Raw genomic sequence first — 12934 nt, 5'->3', positions numbered from 1 at the left:
TTTTAACATTCTTTTGTTTTATTTCACATAGTGTAGTTGATTGTTCTCTATGTGTTTTGCAGGAGAGGTCTGTTGTCCGGACTCTGTGGAACGGCGTGTATCTGTTGGTCTTGGGGACTCATGCTGTGGTGGGAGTCCCTTCATGTCTGGAGCTGGTCAGATCTGCTGTGGGGGGCGTCTTTATGATGGCTTTAACTCCCAGTGCTGTGGAGGACAGTTAGTCCCAAGAGAGACGGTGTGCTGTGGGGATGATCACCAGGGGACGCCCCATAAACATGTATCAGGTCAGCTTGGAGAAACATGCTTGTCGACCAGTGTTTTAGTTTTTTAGTCACAACTGCAGTTTATTTTAGATTACCGTTAAAGTTTGGGGTCAGTAAAGTCTCTTATGCTCACCAAGGCTGCGTTTATTTAATCAAAAACACAATAAAACCATAATATTGTGAACTATTATTACAGTATGAAACAACTGTTTTCTATTTTAATATATTTTAAAATGTTTTTTTTTTTTTTATCCTGTGATCCAAAGCTGAATTTTCAGAAGCCATTACTCCAGTGTTCATTGTCACATGATCCTTCAAAAATCATTCTAAAAGGCTCATTTTTGCTGCTCAAGAAACATTTCTTGTTATTATTACATTTAGTTCAGGTGTAAGGGAAACAGGTCAATTTAGCTCAAAGGGAATCATTTAAGATTTTAAAGGGAATTTGAACAGAATCACTGTTTCACGGTTGGTCACGGAGACGCCCTGCGATTCAGTGAACTAGCCGTTTAACATCAAATCTGCGCTGGATACTAATATCCAAACTATAGTGAAACACTTATCAATTAGCACAGTAACAAGATCGGCAGTTTAAGACATTAACTTGTAAGCACAAAACACAAGATACTTCTCTTTTCAATATGAATAAGGCTTTATTAGATAAATCTAAGACATATAAACTAATCTAACACATAAACGCACGCACACACACATTCACACAAGTTGTAGGAAGGTCGAAAGTTAAGGAAAAAATGAGTTTAAGAGAATGGAAATATGGAATCCCAAGTTAACAGCAATACGTTAAATTGCATAGACATGAACAACCATCAATCACGTAATTAGCGCTCGCATTGAGTTCCTCAATGGGGTTAAAATTATATTAGATACACCAGCACAACAAATATCTGGGAATACGTTGCCTTCGTTTGCTGTGAAAGGGACTCCAGTTGAAAGGGGTATCCCGGTGTCGCTGATTGGCTGGAAGTTCAGTAGTGGCTGAAGTGACGTCTTGGGAAGCCCGTGGTTGGGCGTTGGCTGAAAGTGCAGAGTCGTGTTCGCTGGTTGAAGTTGAATGGACGTTACAAAACTTAACTCAGAACACGAAACTCTCAAACGGAAAAGAAAAGAAATAAAGTTTGACGAGACTAGGTTGTTTTCTTTCTCATCGTGGCATAGTAGCAGCAGGCAGGCACGCTGGAACCGCGCTCAAAGAACATTGATGACTAACCGCATGGCTAGATGCTAAAAGCTAAAGCTAGGTAGCAAAGCTACAAGCTAAAAGCTAAGAGCAGGCATGACTGATAGCACGAGCAAGGCTGGAACTAAAAGCAGACTAAAAGCCCGCATGACTGATAGCACAAGCAATGCTAGACTAAAAGCCGACATGGCTAATAGCAGCAGCTAGACTAGAACTAAAAGCAAAAATTTAATCGTATCCAAAGTATTTAAACTTTCCTGTTGGCCACCCCTCAAATGTTGCCTTGACCAATCAGATAAAAGTTTATCTTACCAAGCATGTGGTTCTTGCCTCACAGGGTCTAATTTTGGACATGATTCCTATAACATGATTATGATATATTTTACAAATAAATGATTGTCAGGACAATATCAAGCAAGAAAATGCGATTATTTGAATACTAGACATGACTAGGTATCCTATAGTTATCAAAAGACATACACAATAAGTGATTATACATGATAGTCAAATGTGTGGGTTACACGTAAATGAATATGGAGTTAAGCAATGGAATGATTCATTCATAAGTCTTTTTTGAGTTCATTCTGGTCCATATATAATGTATAAAAGCAGTTTCTTTGCCATTCTCTGGCAAATGGACTTTTCTGTGAAGACAAAGGTTTAAAGCCCTTCCCCCTTAGGAATTTCAGTCTGGTTTCACTGGCTGGGGGGGGGGGGGGGGAGTCAATGCAAGTATTTAACTTGATCTCCTGGGTTTACATGTGATGTCCAGCGTTGCATTCCAATCACGAACAATAAATTTGACAATCTCTTCTTCGAATTAAAATTGTCAATAATTGTTATATTGGTGTTAATGTTGAAAGCTGTTGTGTGAACAAGTTGGTTGGTTGGTTATCTTGCTTGGTTCTTGTGGCACTAGAACTGATTTATGACTTCCTGAGGAATTCGGCTCTCGTTTCAATGCACACAGCTCTGATAGACTCTTTGATTTGTCTGATTTGACTCATTTCTGCTACACAGGGTTCATTGATTAATAGAAAGCTCAGAGGAACAGCATTTCAAACTGAAATCTATTGTTATGTTATTAATGTCTGTAATGTCACTTTTGATCAGTTTTTGAATAGGCTGAATAAAAGGGTTTCTTTTTTTCACTCTTTCAAAAAATATATATATATTACTGATCCAAAAACTCTGAACAGTAGTGCATTTTAGAGAAAAGTTGGTTCCGGTCCTGATATTTTAAAAGCAATCAGCCATGTCTGATCAGCAGTCGCAGTCCAGCACAGAAGTGAACAACTATTGATGACATAAAGTATCATTTGCATTTCACACATCACACTTATAATAATGCAATCCATTTATCCCAACGGCTTGTCAGAGAGCAGAATTATACTGTTAGGGCTGCCTTAAAATCTTCTCCTTCTGCAAAACCAAAAGTGTGGCACTAACTTTAAATGGGCCAAAGCATGTATGGCCACGTCATTGTGGCTAAGTTTAGCCCTCACTCCTTAGTGACTTTCTAATGACACAGTGTGGTGGGTGTCAGAGGAGCTGAACCCTCTTAGGGTCACCCAGGCTCCCCTGCAGTGCCCTGCTAAAGTGAGCACCTGGGCACAGATGGGCTGGATGGGCACTGGCCCTGGTGTCAGCCATCTTTGTCAGGCTGGATGATGGAGCTGAGTCTATCTGAGCAATAACCAGAGCAGTGCCAAGTCCACAGCAGGCTCCCAGGATGCAACAGAACTAATGGCCACCATGAGGTCAGTGGCACCAGTGGATTTATCAAACAAACACACTTTCTAAGTCGTTCGGTGGCTTCGCTAGCATCCTGGGATTGGGTCCAGTAATCATTTTCAAGCTTTGGTTAATCACCCTGCCCTTGATATACAGTTTTTCAAAGCTGTCCCCCTTTTCTAGGGAACTGTATCACTTCATTCGTTACACTACATACCTGGAGTTATTTCAGAAGCTAAAAAAAACATTTTCCTCTAGATTAAAACAAGCCACGCCACACTGCTCGCTCACATTACCTCACTTGATTTTCTCTTCCTTTGGTTCATCCTACTGAAATAAGGCAGATGAAGAAGTCATCGCTCATTAAAGAGTGGATCCTGGGGAGAGCATATGTTATGATGGATCGTACCGTTAGGATAACTAAAGGCCATTTTCCTGGTAGCCACACGGCTGGTGTCCAGAGCTGGGGGCTCACGCCGCGAGCTCCTCGCTGGCTCCTCACTCTGTCAGCCTGCTCTATTATTGAATGAGCTACTTAACCTTGATAAAGACACCCCGACTCCTTCAAGGTTCTGTCTCCTTTAGCGGCCGTGAGTGTCTCTGCAAATATAAGCTAATGGACAGATAACGCAGCATATGCCATGAGCTGCCATCCTCTTCTATTGGCTAAGGAGGATGTAATGTGAGTAAAAGCTGAAATGTGCTGTAGATTTTGGGGAAAGCCTAATGGGGGCTTAATTAGGTTTATTAGGAATCTGGCTGCTTATTTTTTTCTTTTTTAATGGTGATCATAAATCAAATGTGAGACCAAGTCTTGGAAATGGAATTTTACCAACTATGTTGCTAGTTAAACTATTGTTTACCATGAATTGAAGTGTCTAACTCCCCTAAATCACTGTAACGCATGACCTCTTTTCTCTAACTGCTTGTATAAAATCCCAACAACAGCAAAATACTTTTTTTGTTTTGAGATTATTGTTTTCTAAAAGGAATCTATACTTTTATTCAGCAAGGACACATTAAATTAGTTAAAAGTATAAGTGCAGGCATATTATATATAATATCACAAAAACTATATATAACAAAACATTTCAATTTCAAATAAAGGCTATTCTTTTTAACTTTCTAATAATGAGTACAAAAAAAATTGCAGATTTTCCACAGAAATTATACTGTTCAACTGTTTCTTGAGTACTAAATCAGTATATCAGAATGATTTCTGAAGGATCATGTGACGCGGAGTAATGCAATATATATTTAGGCCTGTCTCAAGAGTGAGTTGTCAGAGAGAAATTTGTCTGTTTTTCTATTTGTGTTTCTGAACTCTGTTGGTTAGAAATGCCGTGACATTGTGTTTAAGCTGCGCGTGCTTCTCCAGATTGTGGAAATAGAATCACAGGCAGTTTTCTGAGGATGTCCCACTGAGATCCAGCTGATGGCCGATGGAAATGTGATTACTGGGTCCCCAAAGTGCGATCTGTCACACATTACACTCTAGCCTGTCAGGACTCGCAGCGCTCCGGCACAGCGGAGATGGAATTGTTAGAGACAGCCATCAGCTGTTTGAAAAGCTGCCTGTGAAACAATCCCTTAACTAGTCTCAAAAGAACTGCAGTTAGTCAAATTACAAAAGAAAATTAACAATGTCACCTTTTGGGCTCGGTGTGTAAATCACTAAAGGAAAAAAATCACTCGATCAATAAATCAATTAAAACAGCATTATGTGCCATACAAAGTCTATAGTATTTTGCTTTTTGATGTATGATTACAGAGGTTTTTTTAAACCAAATTTTATAGTATAATTGCCATTGTTTACATTCAAAATAAATATTATTGTATCACAGTATATTGTGATAAATAATGTATTATAATAAAATATTAGATATCATAAATATTATTTGTTACTGGTATATTACATTCTGCATGAATTTTTTATTAAATATTTTTCTGATCATTTAGATATTGTATGTTTCATGAAATAACTATTTATTTTAAAATTTTTAATATATGAAAAATTGTAGAATCATTGCACATTTTTGAGTGAAGCAATGACATTTTATCAAACTTTGTAAATTGAGTTGTGGCTGTTTTTTTTTTTTGTTTGTTTGTTTTTGCATTTAAAAAAATAACTCAAGATGCAGGGCAGTGGAATGAAAAACACAAGGTCTAGAGACTTGTTTTTTTTTAAAGTTGAACTTTTAAACTAAGCATCTAGTGTACAGAACACTACTTTAAAAAAATCTTGCACATGGTCAAATACATCCAAATAAAAAAAGAAAAAAATGGAAAGGCAGTGCAGTGGAATGAAAATACGCATTCTATAGCAACCAAGTAATATTCAAAAGTACCATTTGTTGCATTTCTGTCATATGCATTAAAAGTTTTATGTTCAAACTTAAATCTCTACCTTTTGTTCCTCCTTTCAGATACCCCAAAGAGCAGTGAAAATATTACTGCTGCCCAAGCACTTTTTGTCACATGAAACCACAGCCAGTGGATGAAATGAAGAAAGTCAGTTTAATGTGCTATCCTTTCACCTCTCCCTCAGGAATGCTGGGATTTTTTCTCCAGTGGATAAAGTATATTATATTAGACCAGGATAAATACATACTGTAGCATGTAGAATGCAACTGACAAATTAGTTAAAAATGCTTGCAATTGATCATTTAAAAAAAAAAAGCAAAAAAGCACATTTTCTTTAAACAATTGTAATGTTCACTATGTAAAGCTAGAGCATGAAGTTAATTTGCTCTGAGTATGACTTTGAATGTGCTCAGCCATTATTGTTTTTTCAAAGGGCTTTTGTTTGTTCAAAGTTTTAGTTTTACTATCCAAAGGCTTGTGCAAGCTACAGCACACATTTTTATCAGTTGCTCATTGCATGCTAAATATTTACTTGTCATTAAGTGAATGAACCTTAATTCACACACCCTAAGCACCTTATGCTCGTCTGCGTTCACTCGCACTCTAATGAATGTATGCAAATCCATCATAAATCTGAAGATTAGCTAAATCATTTTGCGGTGCTTGAAAAAACAAAGCATGAGCTAAAAGGGGGCTCATTTTTTTGTGCCGTGCCTACACTAGATTTACAGGGGCAGTGGCTTTCCCTCATGTTCCTATTCATAGCGGAACAAAGGTGGAGATGAAGGAAAATGAATTGTTTTGGCTGACAGGCCAAGGTCAAGTGCGGGAAACAAAATAGAAGGACAAGAGGTCAGGGAGTCAAAGTTCACTGGTCTTTAAATGAAATATCATGAAAAATGCAGCAGGGCAGGGATGGGATGGCAGAGCTATTTTGGAAAATTTGTTGAGCTGTTTATTTGCAAGTCATTGGAGCAGTAGTAATGCACCCTGGGAATTGCCACCAAACGCAGCGCTGCAACATCTGCTGTCCCTAAGTGAGTTAGAGCACGTCAGACATCTTTATGTCACTGCAGAGCTGTGATGGATGCGGCCTCTAGAAAATGTTACATAAAAATCTGCTGCACCATTTTGGCTGTTAAGTGAAATTACTATTTAAATTAATGGCACTGTCACAGTTTATCTGTGCAAAGAATGAACGCTGATTAGAGTATTAAACAATTAGCAATTTATCATACTGGGGGTTGATGGTAATTAAAGGGGGGGTGAAATGCTCATTTTCACTCAATATCCTGTTAATCTTGAGTACCTATAGAGTAGTACTGCATCCTTCATAACTCCAAAAAGTCTTTAGTTTTATTATATTCATAAGAGAAAGATAGTCTGTACCGATTTTTCCCGGAAAAACACGACCAGCTGGAGGCGTGATCTGTGGGCGGAGCTAAAGAATCACGAGCGCCAGTAGGCTTTTGCATTGAGAGCGTTTGGAAGCTGTGACACAGATCCAGAGGCTGAAATTTAACAAGAGCAGCATCAGCAAACGACGTCTCTATGTGGCATATATTTGCTTAGCGGTTTTGGAAAATGGCTAAGTTCCACGTTATGTTGTCTTTTTTTTGTTTTAAGCTGTACATGTGGAAAGTGCAGTTTGATGACAACATCGCATGTTGTTTACTTGATGTGCTTACGCGCCGATAGCTAAGTTAACAACACAGAGATATTTGAAGCAGTTTTACTCACCACCTGCGGTTCCAACACACGATCGTGACCCTTTTTCGTTGCGACTGCATTATGCTTATGAAATAAACGATGTGCAAACCCGGCTTCAAACTGGGCCTTGTTTGTAAAACAAGCATCTTCGAAATGCAGGGAACAAACAAAAACACTTGCACAACTCCGTTGATGCTCTGTAAAAATAAACTCCATCCACTGGTCCCTTAATGCTGTTTCTCTTTTGGTAATCTGTGCAGGGTTGTCTTGCCCTGGCAACCAAAAACACACTCCTTTTGTGACAATTCGGTCTCTCGCTCTGATCAGTGAATGTCTGTGCTCAGCCTCTCAGTGCTCTGCTATACGGGATCGTGTGCTCTTCCGGCAGACGTGCCCTCAGGACCCATATAAGGAAATTCCGCTACATCTAACGTCACACAGAGCCATACTCGAAAAAAACTTTCCGAAACTTGTGACAAACCGGAAGGAGTATTTTTGTTCCAAAATACTCCTTCAAACGTACATATTAATTTTTGAAACTTTGTCCATGTTTAGCATGGGAATCCAACTCTTTAACAGTGTAAAAACTCAGTATGCATGAAATAGCATTTCACCCCCCCTTTAAAGTAGTGATGGTTTACCCAAGGAAATAAACCAGGAGTCACTTCCTCTTAGAAGAATATTAAACAGCTTTTCAGAAAATATCTATTCTTTCTTCTCTCTGTCACGATCTCTAATGCTATGGTGTGTTCGAACAGTTTCATTTTCTTGGTCCTATTACAGTTCCTGGCATATGCCTGAAAATACAGTTTTATATCTTGCATATTAATGCAAACCTTTCTCAAAATGTATATTGCTTAATATGTATTCTAAGTAATCTGACCGTCAATGTGTGCTAGCATTCAAAAATATGGGGTCAGTAAGTCTCTTCTGCTCACAAAGGCTGCATTATTTTTAATCAAAAAAATGGAGTAAAAATAGTTATATTGTGAAATATTATTACAATTAAAAATATTGTATTTTAAGGTATTTCAAAATGTAATTAATTCCTTTAATGGCAAAGCAGATTTTTCAAGAAACATTTTTTATTATAATCAATATTGAAAGCTGATTAATATTCTTGTGGAAACTGTGTTACTTTTTTATTTGGGGGATTCTTGGATGAACAGAATATTACAAAAGATTTATATTTAAATAAATGCTCTCCGTTTGGACTTTTTGTGCATCCAAGAATCCACAAAACACATAACAGTATAGTAAAATTATTTGCTTAAAAAAACAGAAATCCGTTCGGGCCCCAAATATTTGAATGGTGGTGTAATGCACATATTTTATTCCCCCTCAAACATAGCTGTATTTGCAAGGCTGGTGTGTGTATGTTGTGTCAGGCCTCATAGAATGCTGTGATGCTTTTATGGGTAATAGGAGAGAATGCAGATATGGGTGCTGAGTGCTGATGGAGGAGACAGTGGCAAAAATCGCCAGGTGAAGCTGATTCCTCATGCAGCATGGCTGTCTGCAACTTTTACATGTCACCTGTGCATACAGCTCCCATGAACTGTTATGGCCACATGTTGCATTAAAAAAAAATGTGCTGACTACAGTCATGTTTATATGTCAAAGATGTTTCACATGCATTATTCGTTATTAGATTCCCTGTGGCAACAGTGCTGAAGTACCAGGATGAAGTCTGAATAAATTCTAAGTGCCATTCAAACATTGTTCTAAACTGCAATTCATAACTTTACATCACTACTATAACGGATTTTGATGATTAGGGTTCTCTTCCTTCTTAAAAAGCAGTTTATGTCAACATTTTTCATGTGTATGAATTTGTTGTACATAGCATTCATCTGCTGTGGAGAGCACTACATCAACACATCTACTTCCTGGTGCTGCACGGGTCCCGGCGGAGAGTCTAAAGTCCATGTGGTGGAGAACAGGATGGGGTCGCTGAAGTGCTGCTGGTCAGAGGTGATTGATCAGGAGGAAGAGTGTTGTAATGGAGTGGGCTTCAATCCGCTCACATCTGTGTGTGCTGACAGAGCCCCGGCCAGCATCCTCATCCCGGTAATTAACCCTTTCACTCAGAGCAACATATTCACTGTATGCTCGTTCAGCAATAGCTCTTTAGAAGGAAGACATAGTGGAGACTGTTATGTAGTGTCACGCCAGTTTCTCAGATTATGGCATTGTTTTAGCCACAATTTGCCTAAACAGATTATGGAGAGATTAGTACAGTGTAGCTAGACTTTTGATAAAATGTCTGGTCCACATTTTAGCTAAGAACTGCCACTGATATATTTTCTTTATTTTGTTGTATTTTCTTTATTATTTGTTGATGTTTAGGTACGGGTTTATCAGAAATCATTGATCCCACTATAATAGAGGGAAGTAGCTCAAGTTTTTTAAACCAAACTCTGATGCCACTAACATGGCAAACATTTTGACAAATCAAATGGCTATACAATCTTCAAAAGTGTTAATTGTAGTAATTCAGTATATTTTAAGCACAAATTTTATAAAAAATTAGTTTGGCCTTAATCCTGGAAATTGCATGATGCCACCCAATCAGATTAGAGCTGCCTGATCCAGACTTTTATATTCAGTGTTCATCAGAAAATCAGCAAAGAGACTGTGAGAGGAGACTAGAAAAATGTAAACGGGATGATTTATAAAAAATATATTTAGCTGTTAGATTTAGTGCTGATAAATTATCAGGTTAAATGCTGTTGCTGGATAGGTGTTTTAGTAAAGTAGTAGAGTTTTAAACTCAAGCCGTCATGATGTGAAGTGTAAGTTGGAAATATGAGGCACAGAGCAGTGATGTATCTGCTCCTCTCCTCAGGAGGTAGGCACTCACAGTCACACTTCATTAATCAGATTTGCTCGCTGTAACACAAGTCATCACGCACCCAGCTTGAGCTCACAAGGAAAAGAAAGAGACCAAGAAAAGAAAACTGGGATGGCGGTCATTAACTTGTAATTATGTCATTAATGGGCATCCGTGCTATTTATTGAGACAGAGGACTCCATACACAACTGCAGGCAGTGGTACTTTGACACACAACAGTTGTCTGATGACTGTTGTCACTAATGAGAGTGTGTGTGCGGATGTATCCTTTAGGAAAAATGCCGCCCCGGTACGGTGTGTCCTGTGTCGGTGGCTGCAGGAGCGTACTGTGGCTTGTGTGATTTTAGACCGGCACAGTCCGTCTGTACATGGGTACCAGGTGAACTGGTCCCTATGCACGTTTTATCTCCCTCTGCTGTTGCTGCCACCCAAAGAGAAGCTCGTTCTGCCGACACCCACAGCCAGCTCTGCCCATCCTCAGAGGAGATGATATACAGTGGAATGGCAAACCGATACAGTTTCACAGGTAAATAGGTCAACAAGTTTGCATCCGTTTACACGCAGTGTTTTTTTTTCTTCTTTTCACATGTATATATATATATATATATATATATATATATATATATATTTGACCCTAAACCACAAAACCGGTCTTAAGTGTAATTTTTTTAAATTGAGAGCTGAATAAATAATCTTTCCATTGATGTATGGTTTATTAGGATAGGACTATATTTGGCCTAGATAAAACTATTTGAAAATCTTGAATCTGAGGGTGCAAAAAAAATCTAAATAGTGAGAAAATTCAATTTTAAGCTGTCCAAATGAATTCTCAGCAATGCATATTACTAATCAAAAATTAAGTTTTGAAATATTTAGGGTAGGACAATTATAAAATATCTTCATGGAACATAATCTTTACTTAATATCTTAATGATTTTTGGCATAGAAGAAAAATTTATAATTTTGTTCCATACAATGTTTTTTTGGCTATTCCATTGGCTAGTCCAGGGTCGCATAATAATGATAATAAATAAATAATATATAATAATATAAAAGGAGGGCCATCATCAAGAGGTAGGGGGTGAAGGAGGCCCATTCTGTGAACAGCCTTCTTGGGCCCAAAGGAGAGACAGTTCGCTTTTTTCCAGAGCCCTGTGAATTTAAGCAACAGCCCTGTAAATGAGAAATAAATGTATCCAATAAAAAAGAAATGGTATATCCCCAACATGCTCTTTTATGTAAAGACATCAAACTGAATGGTTAATGCACACACAAAAAAAGGAAATTGTCAGTCATTTCAGGGATGTTCCTCACACTGTAAACATCTGCACATTTTATGTGGTCACAAGACCAGATGCTTTAGTGTGTATTAATTGTTTTGAGTCATAAATCTCACCTGCTATTTCAAACTCATCATTAAAACTTTAAGTGCCCTATCATATACCCAGCACAATGCGACACAAGGCGCAGTGCAAGTGTGTTTGCTAGTTTCAGTTGGCGCCGTTTGCATTTTCCGGTCCAGCGCCACCTCGTTTAATTAGCAAATGCATTTGCCCCCATTTATGCGCCCATTGGCGTGCTGGTCTAAAAAAGAGGTGTGTTCAGGCGCACTGCTGGAGCATAGCTATTTTAAGGAGCTGAAAATAGACTGCGCCATAGACCAACTCAAACCTGGTCTAAATTCTAAAGTCAATGTTGCAATATTGTTTTGGTTTTTAAAGAGCGCATTGGTAAAAAATGCACCTCTGGGCGGGTCCACGGTGCACGTTGGCTTTGCTTATTATACACAGGGATGCGCATCACACAAACATGCCAAATATTAAAAACAAAAGGATTACAGTTGTAAAACAAAATTATTGTGTAGGCTACATAAATATAAAAATTTAGTGATGGATAGTCATTGCGTGTATTATTTTTAATTAGACTACCTATTTTCAATTCAGCCTATTACTACTTATAATTATAAATGAAATTGGCTAATTAAATGAACAATCGTGCCAATACAGACACGCATATATTAACTGACTCACCGTGCGGAGCTATTTCAAAGCATGCACTGCTACTTCATCCCACGTTGCCTTCACCTCGGGAAGCTTTGGTGGATTCCTGCTTGTCCCGTAAATGATCTGCTTGCACATTTTAACTTCGCGCACGAGCAGATCGGTTTCTTCACTTGAGAAGAGTTCAGCTTTTCCGCCAACAAATTCCGCCATGTAAATAGCAATACGCCATGGCGTGAGCTTATCTCTCTCTTAAAGGAATGGGTGATGGACGTTACGGCCATTACTTATTAAGAGAATAGGGACAACCCTTTCCAAATAATGTGCCTCGGCACACGGACCGTTTTTTCCATTGTTAAAATAGCAAAAGTGGATTTGGACACGCCCTGAGTGCACCTGCACCGTGCGCTTTACACTTTGTGTTTAGATCATTAAAATAGGGCCCTAAGGGTGTTTAGAGCACACCCTTAACTCACACACTTATTTATTTTTCAAGGGGGAATGCTGGCCCCTCTCACTGGCTCAACCTCATCTGAGGAGTTATTTATTTAGTTAGTTACGTCTGTTTAATCAAGACTAATGCCGGAGTTGAGGGGGCAGGCTGGCACGAGGAGAGTGATTCTAGTCAGTGCTGTGCCACCATCTGGGCAGAAGCGTATAAACCTGTCGTGGCCCTGCATTCCTCCAGATGTTTCTCACGCCCCCATACCCGCATCCCGGATAAAGATGACACTGAGTGCTCTCGGACAAATGCTGCACAAGCATTGATTTGCCAGCCACACAAATATGAACGATTTCACTTCCTCCTGAC

The 12934-nt window shown here is 38.7% G+C and overlaps 1 protein-coding gene across 1 annotated transcript in view; it reads left to right on the top strand.

Annotated features, from left to right (window-relative positions):
• LOC113079563 (usherin-like) overlaps positions 1-12934 on the top strand; it is a 64154-nt gene that overhangs the window by 25526 nt on the left and 25694 nt on the right. The window contains exons 12-14 of the mRNA XM_026251801.1: positions 63-284; positions 9116-9339; positions 10397-10649. Coding sequence (XP_026107586.1) covers positions 63-284; positions 9116-9339; positions 10397-10649 — 699 coding nt within the window. The remainder of the gene's footprint in view (positions 1-62; positions 285-9115; positions 9340-10396; positions 10650-12934) is intronic.

This window comes from Carassius auratus, unplaced genomic scaffold (assembly GCF_003368295.1).
Source record: "Carassius auratus strain Wakin unplaced genomic scaffold, ASM336829v1 scaf_tig00028543, whole genome shotgun sequence".
Taxonomy (NCBI): domain Eukaryota; kingdom Metazoa; phylum Chordata; class Actinopteri; order Cypriniformes; family Cyprinidae; genus Carassius; species Carassius auratus.
The sequence above is the reverse complement of the archived record's forward strand: the minus strand, read 5'-3'. Positions and strand labels throughout refer to the sequence as shown.